The sequence below is a fragment of the Ptychodera flava genome, chromosome 1 (assembly GCF_041260155.1).
Source record: "Ptychodera flava strain L36383 chromosome 1, AS_Pfla_20210202, whole genome shotgun sequence".
NCBI lineage: Eukaryota > Metazoa > Hemichordata > Enteropneusta > Ptychoderidae > Ptychodera > Ptychodera flava.
In genome coordinates, this window is record NC_091928.1 from 39505221 (window position 1) to 39526038 (window position 20818).

General features: G+C 37.3%; 2 protein-coding genes across 2 annotated transcripts in view; both read left to right on the forward strand.

Annotated features, from left to right (window-relative positions):
• Nucleotides 1–12642: 12642 nt before the first annotated feature.
• LOC139137298 (ankyrin repeat, PH and SEC7 domain containing protein secG-like) lies at nt 12643–19616 on the forward strand. Its single transcript, XM_070705317.1, has 2 exons — nt 12643–12843; nt 14847–19616. The coding sequence occupies exon 2, from the start codon at nt 14929–14931 to the stop codon at nt 15658–15660; it is 732 nt and encodes a 243-aa protein (XP_070561418.1). The 5' UTR covers nt 12643–12843; nt 14847–14928; the 3' UTR covers nt 15661–19616.
• Nucleotides 19617–20251: 635 nt separating this feature from the next.
• The window catches only part of LOC139137307 (uncharacterized), a 622870-nt gene continuing 622303 nt past the window's right edge, over nt 20252–20818 (forward strand). The window contains exon 1 of the mRNA XM_070705330.1: nt 20252–20430. Within this exon, the coding sequence (XP_070561431.1) occupies nt 20418–20430 (13 nt within the window). The 5' untranslated portion in view covers nt 20252–20417. The remainder of the gene's footprint in view (nt 20431–20818) is intronic.

Genomic DNA, 20818 nt, shown 5'->3' on the forward strand with positions numbered 1-20818 from the left:
TTATGTTATGTTTGGCCGTTTTATGTATAGTGTTGATTTGCCATGGGAAGACGTAACCCTAATCTACGTGTCCTGCCCTATGGATAGCAAGACTAATGTGACACTGCGATCCTTTGATGCTACCTTTCGAGAATAGAGTTGTCTTCATCAGTCCTTCATTTTTTTGGGTGTGAACATGTGCACTGATTGAATGATTGTAGGTGTTACCAATCGAGTTGTTCCACTGAAGTTCAGTTTGTTCAAGTTCGGAAGCTAGAATGTCTACTGTTCGTTCAGGCTGTATTTGTGTATGCTCATTTGAATCGGAGATCGGACTGTTGTAGTTTTGTGAAGTTTGGCATCATCGTAATGCTTATATTTCCGTTTCTCATGTATGTGATTAGGCTACGCTCACAAATAACGATGAGAGGCAGAGGAATTCGGGTTAGATTCGAAAATTTTGGGAGATTGTAGAGGGGTACTTGAAGATTTTGATCTGAATGGACATTTAAAGGTTTGGCCCAAAAATCATCTTCTGTAAAAACTGACCGTGCCCCCCCCCCCCCCCCCGACAGGTTTACAAAAAGTGACCCTCCCCAATTCCCCTGACCCACCCCAAGCTGTAATTACTGAAGGCTCCCTTACTATATTTTGGACACTTCTTTAAATAGTGAAATTCATCTTCGACCGAAGACTAACAAAACTTGCAAAATCTGGATAACTAACAGCATATGGCTGAAGGTACAAATTCTCTCTTACTGTAACTCCGAAAAACTCAATAAAACCTGATACTTAGCCTAATAATCAAAGCACTTTGCAAGGAAACTTCTCAAAACACATGACTATACTATTAATAATCTATACACAACAGTTCAATACGGCATTATGTCAATTCATCTCGTTTGCCAGCTTACACAAACTATCCACGACGGTCTCATGAGGGCGCCAAACTGACATATTCCCGCTACCTTAATTTTGAAATGGCCACATTTCCATTCTTTGAAGTAAATTGATGAAAATCGATACTGATCAATAATGACTTGCATATAGTGAAGGTGTAACTTGGGCATAGCAAGCAAAGTCATGTTTTTGCATGTCTAATATTCACGATTGATTTTATGCTGCAAGAAATCGCTTCGTAGGTTAGTTGTTAGTGCGCAGGGCTCTCGAGTGAAAGTCTGTAGGTTCGAATTCTGGTGAAGCTGATTCGATTTGGAGCATGCATTGTTTAGGCATTGTAGTATGTGTTACTGTGGGCTTTGGAGGTTTGACTAGGCTGGAAAAAGGACCGCTAGTTGGTAGGCATTAATGACCAGAGACGGCAGAGCAGATGAGAAGTATCGATGCTATTGAATATTAGAGACAAAATGTTTTATACCACTAAAACCTGAACAAATTTACGTAAACTACAAGATAGAGTAGAGTCAGAACCGTCTGGTAGGTTCTGACAGAATCGCCATGTGATTGTGATAGAAACACCGCAAATTGAGTAGTTTATGGAAATAAACACTACAGGGAACAATACTATGACGTAGGGAGTGTGGTTTAAGATACCAGGAGGTGTGTTTCATCGTAATAACATTCAAACATGACGGCAGAATGGAGAAGTAACATGTGAAGTACTGACACTTCTACATGTAAACATTCAGGTATCTTGAAAGCAAAACGAATACCGCTAGTAAACAGAAGCTTGAAAAACTTGCCTTCTTGCCAGTACATGTCCATTCGTAAACTGTACTAAAGTTTAACATTGTCAAGACTCAGAAGTCATAGTAACGCCCATTCAGCATGTAATGTGCAAATGAACCAAAATCGCTCACTACCTAATATAAATGCAGATCAATGACATCAAGCATAACATGACTCATCAATCAAGTAACCTGAAAATCAAAAAATAGTAAGACTTTCGTGGCCCCTCTTTCATACGGCTGTGATGACGAAAAGATTATCTAATGCAATAAAAATATTTTTTCATGAACTTAACTAGCCCTTTACACCTCAAAAGCATATGGAAATATCTGAAATAGGTATATCTGGATGTTTCCACGAAAGAAAGCATTGCGCAAATTCATCATCATCTACTATTTACACAAGGCAGAAATGCCTAAGAACCTGTAAACTCAATTTGATGGCTGTAGGACGGCATTTTACAAAAACATGATGTTCTGGTATAAGAAAGAGTAAAATTGGCATGTACAAATGTCACAGTAATTTTCACTAGTCAAATTTAACCACTCTTAGGAACATATCAATGCTTTTGAAAGCTGTTACACCGGCTATTCTGAAAAATATGTTTTGACAGAAACGAAAAATTAAGATAGATATATACATATTTGAATTTCTATATTTGGATGTATGTAAATCATGTCATCCTAAAATCAACTTCAATACTTGTCGGACAAGCCTTTCCAGAAAGAGAAAACTTTGAATAAATATGACCCAAACAATTCTCAAAATTACAAATATGCAACGTTTATGCTAATTTGAAAATGTATTGATGCATTTTCCCAATAAATATGTTTATCAATCATTTTTCATAGAAGTACTCTATCATGAATGGATCTTTTGAAGGTTTTGAAGGTTTAAGTCAAAATTCAGTAGTTTTCTCATAATTCTGCCAGATAGATGTACGAGTTTCCACTCAGTTCTACGGATGGTCAAACGGACTGAATTTGGATATTCGAATTCCCAGTTGATGTTACTAGTCTTGATCGTTCTGTATAGTTGACGTGCGCACATATTGAGCCGCTTCCGGGCGCACTGCTCGGTTCAACGCGAACTCCCTTGTTTGAGTGACACTGATGGAGCATTTTCAATGTTTCCATATAACCAGATCGCCAGTACCAGACCGTCATTTTTGGTGAAAAGTAATATACAATCGTTTTTCTTCATAGAAACATACAGAAACGAAAAGATGGAAAGAAGTTTCTGGTGTAAACAGAGAAATTAAGGATCCACTTCGCTTACTATATGTCAAGCTAGATAAGGAACTCAATTTTGAAGACTACAAAACGGTCATGACAATAGTTGGTGATAAAATCGAAAAACATCGGAGAAAAGAATATGCGACACCTGCTGAATTATTTAGAGAACTTTCAACATCGCGGCTACATATCAGAGAGCAACCTTACGCCATTGGTACAACTCTTAAACATGATACAGCGACCTAAATTGGTCGAAATGGTACATGAATTCGAAAGGCAGCTGAAGTCCGAACCAAGTAAATCAAGTAAACTTAATCGTAAGTGTAAATCATGTTTCGAGTAATGTTGTTTAGAAAAGAGTAAATAGCTCAAAACGGTCATGACAATAGTTGGTGATAAAATATTGGAAAAATAATTTTTCAGGTAATAAAGTTAATCAATCAATCAATCAGCTCCAGCTGAAGATAATCAAATAACTATCACCAAGAAATCGCTCGGTGGGTTAGTGGTTAGCGCGTAGGGCTCTGAGTGAAAGTCTGTAGGTTCGAATTCTGGTGAAGGCATGTATAGCTTAGGCCTTGCAGTAGGTGTTACTGTTGGCTTTGGAGGTTTGACTAGGTTGGGAAAATGACTCCTTGTTGGTTGGCATTTAATGAACAGAGACGGTAGAGCAGATTGAGCCGCTTGCGGCCGCATTGCTCGGTTCAATGCGAACTCACCTGTTTGAGTGACACTGATAGAGCTCTTCAATGTTTTCATAAAAAAAGATCGTCAGTACACTGAAAATCAATATTGGTGAAATATAATATACAATCGTTTTTCTTCATAGAACATACAGAAACGAAAAGATGGAAAGACGTTTCTGGTGTAAACAGAGGAACTTGGGATCCACTTCGCTTACTATATGTCAACCTAGATAAGGAACTCAATTTTGAAGAACACAAAACTTTGATGATTTAGTTGGTGATAAAATCGGAAAACGTCTGCAAGACCGATGGAGACACCTGCTGAATTATTTGAAGAACTTGAAGATCTCGACTACATATCAGAGACCAATCTTACGCTGTTGGGACAATCCTTAAACCTAATACACCGACCTAAATTGGTCGCAATGGTACATGAATTCGAAAGGCAACTGAAGTCCGATCCGAGTAAATCAAGTAACTTAATCGTAAGTGTAAATCATGTTTCGAGTAATGTTGTTTAGAAAAGAGTAAATAGCTCCAAGCTGAGGATAATCAAATAACTATCACCAAGAATCGCTCCGTGGGTTAGTGGTTAGCGCGTAGGGCTCTCGAGTGAAAATCTGTAAGTTCGAATTCTGGTGAAGGCATGCATTGTTTAGGCCTTGTGGTATGTGTTACTGTGGGCTTTGGAGGATTGACTAGGTTGGAAAAAGGACCGCTAGTTGGTAGGCATTTAATGAACAGAGACGGCAGAGCAGATGAGTAGTATCAATGCCATTGACTATTAGAGACGAAACTTTTTATACCACTAAAACCTGAACAAATTTACATGAACTGCAAAATAGAATGGAGTCAGAACCGCCTAGTAGGTTCTGACGGAAATAAACACTACAGGGAACAATACTATGACGTAGGGAGTGTGGTTTAAGATACCAGGAGGTGTGTTTCATCGTAATAACATTCAAACATGACGGCAGAATGGAGAAGTAACATGTGAAGTACTGACACTTCTACATGTAAACATTCAGGTATCTTGAAAGCAAAACGAATACCGCTAGTAAACAGAAGCTTGAAAAACTTGCCTTCTTGCCAGTACATGTCCATTCGTAAACTGTACTAAAGTTTAACATTGTCAAGACTCAGAAGTCATAGTAACGCCCATTCAGCATGTAATGTGCAAATGAACCAAAATCGCTCACTACCTAATACAAATGCAGATCAATGACATCAAGCATAACATGACTCATCAATCAAGTAACCTGAAAATCAAAAAATAGTAAGACTTTCGTGGCCCCTCTTCCATATGGCAGTGATGATGAAAAATTATCCAATGCAATAGAAATATTTTTTCATGGACTTAACCAGCCCATGGCACCTCAAAATCAATATAGAAATACCTGTTATAGGTATATCTAGATGTTTCCACAAAAGAAAGTATTGCGCAAATTTCATCATCATCTACTATTTACACAAGGCAGAAAGAAATGCCTAAGAACCTGTAAACTCAATTTGATGGCTGTAGGACGGCATTTTACAAAACATGATGTTCTGGTATAAGAAAGAGATAAATTGGCATGTTACAAATGTCACAGTAAGTTTCACTAGTCAAAATTAAACCACTCTTAGGAACATATCAATGCTTCTGAAAGCTGTTACACCGGCTATTCTGAAAAATACGTTTTGACAGAAATGAAAAATTAAGATAGATATAAACATATTTGAATTTCTTCATTTGGATGTATCTAAATCATGTCATCCTAAAAAAATCAACTTCAATACCTGTCGGACAAGCCTTTCCAGAAAGAGAAAACTTTGAATAAATATGACCCAAACAATTCTCAAAAGTACAGATATGCAACGTTTATGCTAATTTGAAAGTGTGTTGATCCATTTTCCCAATAAACATGTTTACCAATCGTTTTTCATGGAAGTAATCTATCATCAATGGAATTTATGGAGGTTTAAAAGTCAACATTTAGTAGTTTTCTCATAATTCTGCCAGCTTGATCTAGGAGTTTCCACTCAGTTCCACATAATCGTCCAATGATTCCTCATACTAAAGCTGGTCAGGCTTGGTTTGATAACTTTTGAGTTATGAGCTATAAAAATTTGGTGCACAGACGGCTGGACAAACGGACAGACCTTTGATATTCGAATTCCCAGTTGATGTTACTGGTCTTGATCGTTCTTCGGAGTTGACGTGCCCGCATATTGAGCTGCTTGCGGTCGCACTGCTCGGTGCAATGGGAACTTACCTGTTTGAGGTACACTGATGAAGCTTTTCAATGTTTTCATAAATCAGATCGTCAGTACACTGAACATCATTTTTGGTGGAAAATAATATACAATCGTTTTTCTTCTTAGAACATACAGAAACGAAACGGAAAGACGTTCCTGGTGCAAACATACGAACTTTGAATCCACTTCGCGTACTCTATGTCAAGCTGAATGATGAACTCGGTGCTATTGGACATGAAACTCTGATCAGTGTAGTTGGTGATAGAATTGACAACCGTCAGCGACAACAATTCGAGAACTCTGCTGAAATATTTCAAGCACTTGAAGAACGTGGCTACATATCAGAGAGTGACCTTACGCTGTTGGTACAAATGTTCGACCAGATGAAGTTGCCTAAATTGGTCGCAATGGTCCGTGAATGCGAAAGGCAACTGAAGTCCGAACCAAGTAAATGAAGTAAAACTTAATCGTAAGTGTAAATCATGTTCCGATGACGTTGTGTAGAAACGAGTAATAGCTCCCAAGCTGACGATAATCAAATAGCTATCTTTTGGTAGTTAGAGAAGTTTAATCATATATTCTCAAAAATGAGCTGTTGAACTTTTATCAGTAGCCGTGCTTTGCTCTGAATTGTTCACCTTTATATTATAGATATTCAAAATAAAGATTCATTTTGTGCTTTCCCGTAAGAGATTCTATCCATCCAAACTTACCAATAAGTGTAACTCATAATGGCCACTAATCTCAAAATAATATATTAGTAAAATGGTACCTTTCTCAAAATTTCTCTTCAGTTAGGGAGGGTTCATTAGATCTTATGGGAAGAGGTCAGGGTGCTGTTATGCATATTTTTTTTCGCATTCCGAAAATTGACAATCGCGCTTTTATTAATATTTTCATAGCTTGTATGCTACTATTCGAAGATCTACACAGTATTACTTTGGCCGACCTTCGTGTGAATATATTTCTGAATCAATATTGCTAGAGAACAAAATTGTAGCATGTTTGTTCTGTACATTTTTTTGTGTTTTTTTTGACCAGCCTCGTCAATGTAAAGTTGTCCGTCCTTTGCGACCTAAATCTCCGATTAAAATCTGACGTATACAGATGGTGAGATTTCCGCTTTTGCTTGTGCTTTTCTGTTCTCGTTAGACGCAGCCGTAAAGGAGAATGAAAGATTGGAATGGCGGTACTGAAGAGGCATCTAACTAATGGCGAAGGCTCTGGATATTCGACCTTCTGATTGGCAGAACAGACGTCGTTCTGTTGTTGTAGATTTAAGGTCCGGATTTCCATTTATGTATGATGTTTGATGACAGAAAATATCGTATTTGGTATGTTACATATTAAATAGTAAAGTTCATATCATCTGGCCGGATTTAAAGCTAAAACTTAAAGGTATTGAGAATATATGAACTGATTCCATTCCATGGGATGACGACTTGACACATTTTTTCTCGGTTTTGTCGATTCAGCATGACGAAATGAACATAATGCAGAATATTTCCTGCCGAATGGTCAAACGTTTGAAGGCTACATTAAGGAATATCTGAATAAAAACAAACAAAATAAATAAAGCAATTTTTTATATTTGTTCTTTCCATTTATCGTCTGTGACTGTAACTTTTCATGTAAGTATAATCATCTAATTCATATAAAATATTTTTCAACACTCTTTAGCAAGTTGTTTTAGGTTTCATGGACAGATGTGTGTACAGCTGATGTATAGTAAACGGAAAAGGGATCTTTATAAAAAGAAACAAAACATTACTTGAAGTGTTTTCCAAACTGCAATACAAGAATTAGTAGTTAAATGGAGGGTAAAACGTGTGGAGGTTACGTTAGTTTTCTTTATAAATATCATTTGTTTATTCAGAATTTCCATTGCATAGCCTGAGACTAACATTAATGGTCTTATAACATAAAACAACGTGAAGTATTTTTCTGCTGGTATTGCCTCTTATGATGATGCAGCTTCACATTTTCAGAGAAATGTCATAGTTATTTGTTCAAGTACGATTTACATGAATACTAGCAAAGATTACCCATTTTTTCGATATGCAACGATGACAAAAACATGTAATTGCACCAAATTGCCATTTATCACTGTATTTTTCATTTCTGCTGTTGAAGATTGTAAACCATCTCTCATGATCTGTACAGTATGGTCAGTGATGGCTTCTTATGAATAACAAAACTGAGTGGATTGTCTACATGCGTGCTATAGTCAGTGCATTTGATTCCAAAACACTTGTAAAAACCAAGCTTAACTTGAAACATACAAGATTTGGTTGCAATTAATAGGTATAATGTATATTATATTATAGCTTTGTCAATACCAGTGAATTTTGTGACGTCATATCCATACATTATTACTGATAATGTATTCCATTATTCAGCATTGCTGCCCCACAGCAAGCAAGTTTTTTTTTGGAAAACGAAAAAAGGACTGGGCATTTAAAAGGAGGGGAAATATCGGATAAACCATGTAATACACAAAACTATAAATCTTGACAATGGTTCACAATATTGATAATAATGTCTTACTGTACGATTTATTACATTTTTGAGTCCTCACGCACGCACTTGCCGTCTGTCTGGCTGTCGCTCAGCATGCAGTCCCCGATACGCTGGTTGTACTACTACGTTTGTTAACAACATGGTTCGCTTCTTTGCCGTATAGGTGAAACAGAACTCAGTACGTTTGCAAACTCCTAGACGATACTGGGTTTGACACATGGCATATTATGTATGTCAGTGGCCATGTAAACGATGCAAGCTTGAAAGGCTACTCGAACCAGCCGTAAACGGGCCAACAACGGCAGCTTGCTGTCATCAACCTTGACCGGAAGTGTCTACGGATATACTACGGAGCCATTCAAAGTCTCGGTCCAAGGTCAGCTACTACCAACAATCATGACGACCGTGGACTCTCCGTTGATCTAACATCTCGGCCACCTAATTCTGATGCACTGACTGTAATCGGAGACAACTTTCATTCATCGTTTTTTTCTCCATGTCTGTGACTTTACCTTGCCTTGTTCTCGATATCGCGACGGTACCAAAACCCTCTAGTATGTTTGTCAACTGTACCTTTCAAGCACCCGTTTACGTCAAGTTCTGTCGTTCGCCGAAATAAAATAGCTCTTCTCAAGGAGCCACGAAAATTAAATTTATAGACACAATTATTATTGAAATATAAACATTTGAATAACAATGTTGAGCTCTGTTGATATCGTTTGCAACGAATGCTGTACTACTAGCGACATAATAATGATCGTATTGATCAGCTGATACCATGGCATGCAGCTTGCTGATCATACTGATGTCGATGCATGAACATTCCGTTTCCTTCATCTCTTGCATTTCACCATGTCGATTTTTTGAATGGCATGATATTTAAAGGTGATGTTTCAAGTTTGATATAGACGGTAGGGATGCAGTTACTTTTCATTTCCTTCGAAAATACATCGTTTTTCAATTCAAAATGAACCGTGAAAGTGCTGGTCTTTTTTTGTGCTGAACGTGCAGTTTGGAGTGCATGTAATATGTACAGAGTCAGGGCCGATCATGCTGGACGACGCTCACTGGCTTCAAACTCAGTTTAAAAATTCCTTTTTTATTCGTTTTCTACAACTACAAATTCACTGGCATTGCCCAAACTATAAAATAATAGCAATAATGCACCCCCTCCCGGCTCATAATGGACTCAAGCAAACTTTGCACTCCATAATGTACTCGGCTTCGCCTCGTACATTATGTCGTACAAAGTTGCTTTCGTCCATTATGAGCCGGGAGGGGGTGCATTATTGCTTAATTATAGTATCAAGTCAGTTATTACATGCTATCATTTATGAACTTCATATTGTTTTGAATTTAATAAGAAAAATTAAAAGTAAAAATAAGGTTACTCACGATATGTTGTCTTTCAAATATTTTACTTTCCGTGTTACTTTACATTCAGGTCAATGTTGTATCACCTTACTTCAAAATTACGGTCTGTATTCCGAAAAGAATCACAGACAACAAAATAATTATTCACATGAGCAAGCGTTCCTTTGAGTAATGAAGCCTTGGAGGAATCTTTCCGGCAGTGTGTAATAATGTGAAGTAAATTGCTCATAACGTATTTCAGTGAATTGGTTAAAGAAAAATAAGCATTATCAAATGCTTTCTGCAGACGAACAAATATTCGTGTCATTTTAGTTTCATAGTTTTTAATATACTTCAGCCATTCTGATTTCTTTGGATTTTGTCACTCTTGTTAACTCTGCCGAGTGATATATTCTTCAATGCAGAGATGCTGCTTACCTAGGTGAGATCATGATTGTTGCTGCAAACGTTTTGCGATAAACATGTGCATTCAAGTTAATGTAACACCGAGATCTTTCTGTGATTTATTAATCGCCGAAAGTTGTGTTTAAAGCTACGTTTTGCATCGTCCACGATCATCCATTGTAAAGGTAGCTCATTAGTCTGGTTGACGCATTTGTTGTTATTTTGATAATAAAATATACTAAGAACAATTGTTTGCTGTTGTTGTTGTTTTTGTTGTTGTTGCTTCATATTCAATATTTCGTATTGATGCGGGTACAAGTATATAATACATCATAACAGTTGGGCTTCCATAGCTGTCGGTACCAGTCAGGTAGTGAGTATATGGTTGAACGTTACACTGCTTCTTCCTTCATACACAACATTAACAACTGGTTCCAGATTATGTTCCAGATAAACAGATACACTTGTGAGCATCTTTTAGCCAGGCCCCCCGGGTTACGTGACTGTTGTACAACTATATGCAGGGTTCTGCTGTCCCTATTTTGTTAAAAGTTCTCCTTAGGGGTGGCCCATTTGATTTAGCTGGGGGGGAGGCTGGAGGATTGAGAAAAAATTGTTGCCGGCAAATGCCAAAAAAAAATTGTCTCTGCAGAAGAGAAGGAAAAAGTCGCTTCTAGAAAGGCTGCAAAAAATTGCTGTGATACACCCGTGGGTGATAGACCAGCTTTCAGTGCTCTCTGGAGCTGCCACCTACGGCGGCATTTTTGAAAAAGAATCTTTGAGAACAGAATTATATTATCTCTGGAGCTGCCGCCTACGGCGGCATTTTTGAATGGGTATCTATAGAAACATAAACCTCTTCTCAGCACCAAGAATCACGGTTACTCTGGAGTGACCGTGCATACAGAGTGACAGTACATGAATTTGTATTTTACACGATTGGAACTAATTTTGGAGAATTGGATCTTCAAATGATTTCAAATTTTTCAAAAGTGTTTAGTGCCCCATAGCTGAATGTTGCAATGAGCGTACAATTGCAGATTAAACAGACATTACTTCATCATCCAATTATCCCAAATTAGTCCCAATCATGTTACTTGTATTCTGCTGCTGCACTCCCCGACTGCATTGTGTTATAAATGCAATACTGCCAGTGTTAGAATACACGTGAGAATGTTTGTCAAGTCTACTAAAGAGATTGAAATCAATAATCAAATAGATCTCATTACAAAGCTGTAATACTTTATTGACAGATTTATGTATATTAAAGTTTAAGATTTTGTCTCAAATTTTACCAGAAAACAAAACACTTGGTGAATGTCAATGTCATGTTGTATGCCATCTGATCAGATATTTCATGATGGAGAATTAAAAGAATATTAACCTGCCTTTCATATCTCAGTAAATATGTATGATTTGTAATATTCATTGTATGTGTAATTGCTTTAACTCAAGTCTTCAGTCGCATTTGTTGACAAAAATAAAACAAAATAAAACCAAAATTAAAAACACCTCTCAGATTGCACCAGACTGCAGCATTGCACGCATCAATTTCTTAAAATTTCATTGCAACATAGGGACAGTCCCCTCTGATGCTCTCCCCCTCAGCATCTCGTGCATTCTCCCCCGTACTTTCAAATTCTGCCCTTTCAGATATCCTAGTGAAAACCCTGTCATGATACACATCCGGATTAAACAATAGTACATGGTTGGATATTAGTTATAGCGCGTGAGCTTTTTTATCTGTATTTTGTTGTCACTTGTGGCTGTATTTTTGTAAATTTTACAAATAGGCCCATATATATTGGTATTTCACTTTTCTAAGTTGGGGGGGGGGGCAGTCAAAATTTCTGAGTTAGAGAGGGGGTTACTCAAAGTAAGTTGGCAGGGGGTAACTTGAAATTTAGGAGTTTCCGATGAAATTTCTCCCTCCCCCAGGCCGTAAATAATGACGGCTATCTTAGTGATAGGCTGTTACGCACATAGAGAGGTGGCTCGAGCACAGGCATTCGACTCAATGCAAGCAAACTAAATAACCGTCACTGGTGCAACCAGTAAGAATAAAAGGTGTGTAAGCGCTTACTGCACTGGTTGCATCAGTGACGGTTTGCTGGCATTGAGTCGAATGCCTGTGGGCGAGAATGTCCGACTTTGGCCACAGTCACCTGTTTTCTAAAATTTATTCACTCTGCGCCCACGACGTTGTTCTCCTGAAAAGAGGAGCATATGTATTGAGGCGCGTAGGGGACAGCGGAAGAAAACAGTTATCAGGTGACTGTGGCTTTGGCTACGCCGCCTCCCGGACTTTGGGGTGGCGAAGCCAAAGCTGGACACTCTCGCCAACCTGAAGTACTGCGGCTAACTCTCGCCATAGTCTTAAGGCTAAGAGAGGTGGGTGTGACGGTCAGCCATGTAACTGTTGACGAGAAAAGCCAATCGGCGGGGGCCAGTCCAGCTATTGTCAGCGTGAAGGTATCCAAGGCATGGTATGGGATTCCCTTGTACCACGTGATCATCTTTGTGACGTACTTCCGGCTTCCCCAACGATCCTGTCTGTGGTGTAACGACGACGCAACTGAGCACGTCTAGCTGGCAAAGAGAATTACGATGAAAGTGTCCGACATATGATGCTGTGACCTCGACCAGTATTCGTAGTTGGTGCATGTGTTTATCTGCAGTACAGTTTTTGTGACAAAGGAACAATTACAGAGCTAACAGAACAATGAACGCTATATTAGGTGAGTATTACACTTTACACTCCCCTATTTAAAATGGCCACCCAAGCTTTGGTAGAGTCGCCTCTGATAGTCTGAATAGTCTGAAGTTTAGTGACCGCAACTATTTTACAAATTACATATTCAAATACTTCCAGTGTATATCCTCAGCGTCCACGTCAAAACCAAAGTGTCAATAGCCGACAGGCCCTGTATTTTGACCACGGTTATGCTGATTAACCGTGATTTACCTCTCGTATTTTATTGTCGACCTGAAGTTACTGTCAGCCAAACTTCGAGGTAAAAACATGGTTTTAATAGCAATTTTTGACAATTATTTGTATTATCTGTGATTTGAATTATTTGTAGCTGAACACAAAATTCGTCATATTCCAGTCAAAAAGTGTGACTGCAGGCCTCCTACCTATAGTCTAGTCAAAATACGGAAATGAGTAGCCCAGCCTCAAGCAAATTGCAACACAAACCATTCATGTGGTTTTGTACTGGCGTGATCCTGCCTACTGTGACTATTAAAAGTAGTTGAAAATTCTCGACCGCGGAGTGACGTCAGTAGGTGAAACACATACGAGGGCTGTGAATGAGAGATCAGACGATACAGAAGAGCGAATGATACAGAAATTGTGTGGAAAAAAGCAGAACTAAAAGTTATGTCATTTATGTATAATTGAAACTTTGAATATTGCTTTGGTGATTGAAATATCCGAACTTCACCACGGCGCTGTGACGCAAAAATGACGTAAAAAACCGCAAGTACCCGGATTACCCGGGGTCGAGAATGGTAAGATATGAAACCTTATTTTCGTGTTATTTAATGCGTAATTTATGGTAAAAATTTTGAATATTTAGAATGCAAGTGTTCTTGGATTTTGTGACATGTACTGTTGTCCTCAATTCAGGGTCACCAGCTTGAAATAGATATGTCAACATTTTGTTGGTATTGTGGTCATCTTTCAAAATAATATCTAAACATTCTCGGAGGTCAATAAATGCAGTAAAATGCTCATTCTATCTATCTATAAAAGTCTCAAGTTGTCACTATAGTAACCAGTCTCTTGATTGAAATTTGAATCTGAAGTGAAGAACAGCAAGTTAAACTAGTCTAATTCATAAGTATTTTGTAGATTGGTTTTCAGTTGTTCATCTATAATACTCTAACGTAGAAAAAATAAGCTAATTGTAGCTGTGGATATTGGGTCGTAGATGATTTATTACAGAAGAAACACAAACCTTGTTACAGAAGGCTTCCTAAGACATAGTATAGCTTCCTGTCTTAACCCTTTCACCACCATGGTTTTACCCAAACCAATCGTTATCAATGGTGATCTTGGACCTGTTCACATGGAACTGGGGGTGAACAGGTTAAAGGGGCAGGTTGTTTTATCAGTTGTATCGGTAAGCAAATTGATTAACTGTGCACAACTTTGAAAAGACAACAAAGGACTAAAATAACATCAACAGTAAATGTCAACAATTACTATTATGAGAACCAGGGATTGAGGAGTGCCCCTTTAAGTCATAAAAGAATCATGATGAAGAATTTACATTTTTTGTGCTAGAAAGTATCAGTAACAGAAAGAGGGTAAAATGTGTCCAGGTCAATTTTATTTTGGTCCCTTTGACGCATGATTTGTACCATTTGACTGAAATCCAGGTGATTGGAGATTAAGTTGACTGGAATTCTTGCAATACAGCCATTGTTGCTGTTTGTTGGCCAACTGACCAGCTTACACTGTGTAATCCATGAGAGTTACAAATATTGCAGATATGATCACTCCCAGTAAAAGAGTCCATCCCCCTCCCATACATATACGTATTACATGCATCAAATCAAGATTGCCTAGTAGGTAATGCAGTGAGTGGCAAGAGGTCTTGTTGCTGCCAGCAGTAACATGTTAATATGTGTATTGTTTTATAGTATGTTAATTACTGGCTTACCCAGCAAACTCGTGATTTTCATACCGTACAAATGTCAACAAGAAAACTGATCATCATTTGTTGCACATTAGGTACCCTGTATCCTTTCCATGGACGAGGTCCTGATCCCGTGGAGGAGGTTTTTACAGCGATAAATACAACAAGGGCTACATAATGGCAGAGTGTCTGAAGAAAGTGGACCCCATGTCGATGAAACGAGGGATGACATTCTTACACCATGTGGCAATGAGTAACAAGTACAAGCTGATTGCCCCTCTCTATGCGCTCTGTAACTACGGTGAACTTCTCCAGGTGCGCGCCGGTGATGAGTCGCAGTTCACCGGGATGACACCCATAGAGGTGGCTGAAAAGATGAAAAACAGATCCGTGCTTCAGAAATTGAAAATTCATAAAATGTTTGAGGACAGTTTAAGTGAGCTTCATATTGCAGCAAGAGACGGCGATGTTCAGAAAGTGGAGGAACTATGTCAGGGGGAGTACTTGTACAAAGTTGACGTTCGTGGGCTTTATGGAAATACAGCACTTTACACAGCGTGTGTTAGTGGCAAGCTGGACGTGGCAAAACAACTGATAAAATATGGAGCCAACCAACGGCAAAGAAATGACTGGGGAGACACCATACTTCATCGGTCGGCAAGATGGGGACAAACAGAAATACTGAGGTACTTGTTGGAGAATGATCCATACCTTGATATCAATACCATGAATTATGACGGATGCACGGCCTTGCATATGGCTGCATTGTATGGAAGTTTACCAGCGGTGCAACTCTTATTGGAATATGATGCTTATCCTAGGGCCAGAAACAACAATGGGCGAACACCACTAGACTATGCACACGAGGAAGGACACCACCAAATCTCTTTGGCTTTGCAAAATGTTTGAAAGATGTGCAGCACTGCACTGTTAGTATTCTATGCATGGTCTTGACTCAACAGCAGAAGAGTGGCACCTTGCAGTACTTTAAAGAGTTTTCAACTCTTCAAGATATTTTAGGAATTTCTTGAAATATTCTTGAATCAGTGTATGTCATAGGTAAAAATATTCTTGACTTTATAAGATTGAATGCAACTCAGAAATGTTCGGACTCTCAAACTTTACAATATTCTTTTGGCCACCTGTTTTGGCACATTTGAAGCTTATGGAGTAAGAAAGTTTTTTCCGGCTTTAGTTTTGTGAAAATCAGGAATCTTGTTTTCCAACATAGAGGTAACACAGCCATGGTGGCCATTTGTTTTTAATTTCAAATATTGGTAAATTTTGACTGATTCGTTTCTCTTGCACCAAAATTTGCATGAAACCCCTGATTTTTCTTGATTTTGAAAGAGAATGGTTGAAATTTTGCTTGAAAAAGTTTGAGCAAAAGTTTAAGAAATTTAATTTTTGAGGTGCAAATACCTTCAATGAAAACTTTCTGTGTAGTTATCAACATGGTAATGTGGAGAGCATATGGGGGACAAGACTTGAAGGTCCATTGGATCTGTCAATACCTGGATAAATACTGTGAAACACTTTGATTTAGCTGCATGTGTTTTTAGTGTTTTCAGATTCTCACTGCAATCAGCAAGTTTTTTAATTAGCTGAAAAAACATCCTAAGTATAGTGAAATGTTTAAATTAGTGGCAATGACAGACTTTGCGAAATTCGCTTAAACACACCAGTTAAAAAGATATGCTTTACATTGTTTAACACTATTTTTTACAGACATTGTGATGTCATCAATTTAAAGACATCAGGGGTGAAAGGGATGGTTTTGGTTTAAGGTATTGTCAAAAGGAATGGTGCTATAGAGTATTTAGAAGGTTGATCAAACATAAAAATTTACAAAGCTGTTCAAGAGAGAGTTATCCAGTAAGTCCATATTTGTAACAAATGCCTTTTCTGCCATCACAACTTTTCACTATAACAGCAATAAATCTGCCCAGACTTTTCAGTACTTCTGAAACAGCCTTATATTACTTCAAACTTGTTGATTTGATAAAACTCCACAAATACTCTCTGTTATTCAAAGCACCCACATGACCCGATGGATGTGTCCAGTAACCAAGATTGTTTTAGTGGTATACATGACTGCCAGGAAATTAAATTCTGTGAGTTCAAATGCTTAGCATATACTAAGCATGTACTTTTTGAAACAAAACTATTTATCTTTGAGCTGTTTACTCATCATTGTTGAATGGCAAGAGAGATATTTTGAAATAACACTTATTGCTCTGATAAAGTGGAAGATTGTTCCTCTTAAGAGAAAGAGTGAAAAAATGTGTGAAGTTAACTATTACATTTAAAAATCCCCTTGAGCAGTTTACATGACATATATTGTAGCCATTATCCCAATATGTAACATTACAAAATACCTTCTAATTGAATATTGTGTAGTTTTTAAAGTAGATCATATGAGCAAATTTGGTGTCAAGTAAAAGTAGACGTGCCCTTTTTGAAAGAAAACTTCGGTCCTCCAGAAAGAGGAATGTGTGTAAGTTGAAACATTGTAATGTATATGTAAGATTTGCAAAGTTTATACAGTGACAGTACTTCAATAATGATAATGTTTAGCAGTGTACATTTTGACAGGCTTTTGAAGTTGAACAAGAATTGAAGTCAACATTGTAGTAGGATGTGTAAAAAGTTAACACTAGAGACACACGTTATAACTTTCTTGAAGCATCTTTCTGAAGTCAAAGAGTGCCTTAATATGGGATATAGATTTTCTTTCAGTCATGGCATTGTCTTTCTGAGTAGATTGCATTATTCACCAATAGACAGCAAGAATTAACCAAGCCTTTAATAATGAAAACACATAAAATGTTTTGAGAACTTCTTTCCAAATCTATGTAATTTTTACAGAAGAACGTCGATATCATAATTTGAATAAACACTCAGAAAAACTTAAGTCTTTAACGTAACACCAACCCTGTCCTCTCTATAATATCTAACTCAGCTGATGGTATGATTTTAACTGACATTTTCATTAACAACATTGTTACCATACCTGTACATTAGAAAGCTGAATATACTATCAAAGAACACATTTCATTGATTTTATATCATTATTGCTGAGTATGTAACAAGTATTATATAAATTGTGTAAATTGTGATTGTACTAATACTAACACATATGTCCCAACTGAAACAGTACCTGTGTATAAACTGGTAAAGATAACATGACAAATAATATTTAAATACAGATATATTTTATGAATGTTTATAAATGGAAATAACTTACCTGTTGATAGAGGAAGAATGATATTTTGCCGTTTAGATGAGTGCCAAGTTTGAAAAGACGCTTTACATCAAACAGGTTTTGTTGCTTACTATTATGTGTTGGTAAATTGAGTCTCTTTGTTGAAAGGGAAATAGTTTACCACCGGTATATTGTAATTTAAAGGTCTTTTGTTGGTTTAACCCTTTGAGCATCAATTGTTATTGTCTGTAAAAATTATAATGCAGATAAGTTTTTTTCAAATTTAGACCATGTTTTCAGATTTTTTTTCAAAATTTTGATGGAAACTGTAGCCAATGAAAAGCTGTGTCCATTTTGTCCAAAATTATCAAAATATTTACAGAAAAATTCATAAAAATTGGTAAAATGTAACACTAATAATTTAGTGGGAAAGATTACAGCACTCAAAGGGTTAATGGTGTCAGTTGCATGGTATTATCAGAGCATTCTGTAAAAGAGTTGAATAACAAGTATTTACCTATGAATATTATATCTCCATGTCTCCTACTGAAAACAGATATGGTTTGTTAATTTAAAATTTCCATAACAAAACTCGTTGAAGTGTATTGCACTTTTTAGGCAGTCAAAGCAGTGTTGCATTTCAAGTACAATGAGTTATCTGTGTGTTACAAAGATGTTTGAAAAAATCATCAAATCTCATCAGGTTTATTGAGGATGTTTGTGTAGACAGTTTTAGTACTTGTAAGCAAATGATTTTTTACTCCAAAACATTTTAGGATAATTTATAGTATTTTGACCTTGTTTACTGTTATGTTATATTTCTCTTAATCTACCTGGGATGTCTTATTGACAGACATTAAGATAAAATCTGTCCCTGTGGACAAATTTCTCATCTACCGGTAGACACTTTTGTATTATCATTAGGGTTAGATCAAGGTTCAAAATTGTACTTTTTAACCAAAATACACTGTTGAATAGAAATGAATGTGTCTATTTAGGATACCTGTCAAGAATACCGACCATTCTCAAGTGTGTTGTTCTCAATAGACAGATTACACTGCATTATATTTCTATCCACTTTTGTTGATGAGGTAGAATTCAATTCTATGTAAAGATTTCCAACTCTTACAATTTGCAAGTTGGTGAACTGATTCATGCACCTATTAGGGCCTGTACAATACCAGTTGTATGATACACCCTCCTAGACCCTGGTTCAGGATCAACCATTAGCGACCGTTGTATACACTGCTTTGAAAAAGTGGCTGACATTTGAGTCTCTGCATAGGCTACTTGAGAGTCAATCACCCACAAAACTTACAAATTTGTGAAATTCTTAAGTAGCTGCCATTGTGTGTTTGAGTAATCACTGACTGAGACAACAGTGAAATATTGATTTTCAAAGTGAAAGAAAGTGATCATTTAAGTTTGTGGCCTGCTTGTCAATGGTCAGAAATGAAATGATTGAATTATCTATCCAACAAGGATCCTCATGTAATATTTACAATAGGGGTCATAAAATGTAAGTTGACTGCACATTTTGATGTTTTTTGAGATGAATTTATAGATACCTATAGTTTTGATATCTAGATCTGTAACAAATGGGAATGTTTTTATTTTGTTTGTTGAAAAATAAAAATTATGCACTATCATATGTTATGAATTTGTGTGGCTCGTCTGATTACTATCATATCCACTCCAAATGATTTTTAGCATTATTTATGTTGTTCATGGCAAACAGAATTGACGTATACATGTACAATGTTGCTTATCTATTTGTTTGTGTCTTGTACTCATATTAATATGGTTTCACGGGTCATTTCATGCACAAAATCACTAAACTTTCAAGACAAATTTCCTTGATTGAAATTTAAAATAAATGCAATTATGATTATAAATAATTTATTCACTTAACCTCTATACCATGACTTTCCCATAACCATAATTTCTCATACACAAACTTTGTACATATATGGACTACATCCATATACTAGGTTTAGGGGCATGGCTGCTTGTAGTAAGAGTCGTTTTCAAGTACAGCAATGTTGAAACAATAACAACAAATGACTAGTTTTTCCAAGAGCAATACAACAATATGTAAAGTTTGAATATTTCTCGGCTACCTTAGATTATAACATTTTAAAGGGGGGGGGGGGTTTCCTCTGTCCGATGAGGGCGCTACACGACATCAGCTGTGAGGTCCACTGCTCATCAACCCTGAGCTCGCGCTCGCCGGCTATAGTCATGGGTGTGTACAATGAAAAGAACAGCTTTTTGATGCTTTCACTTGTAAGGTCAAAGGTCGTCTCATCTTTGTTGTGCATCTGTACGTGCGTACGTGTACTACCGCATGCCCGGCGCGGCGGCGGCAAAAGGTAGTACCAGCAAGTCAGAGCTCGGCTTGGTAGCTGAATGGGACTCGAGGACATGTGAACGGTATTTGTACAGATAGCGTCTCCTTGCCATGGACTCGTCAGGTGAGCAATTACACATTAAAACCGCTTCATTTCTTTTAAAATAAAAGAGAGGTAAGGATGTGCCTGTTTGTGTTCAGTATTGTTGTGAGAAGACATTTCAGTTCTGTGCTATCTCATCTCAATCAAGGGCAAAAACCGACTGGTTGAAGTTGTAGAATAAATATTTGTTTTTCCTAAGCCGTTATCTGAAAAGACGGCTGCATTTTTACCTCATGATAATTCGCTTTCTCTCGAAAGATACAGTGAAGGCATCGTCGGTTTCTGTCGTATTGGTCAAGAAAAACATTGCGGGGTCGTCGCCCGTTCACGCGCGACGTGCCGACTGACAAGCGTTTTATACCTGATGCTAATTTGAAAGCGACGTCGGCATTTGGGGTGAATTACCTGA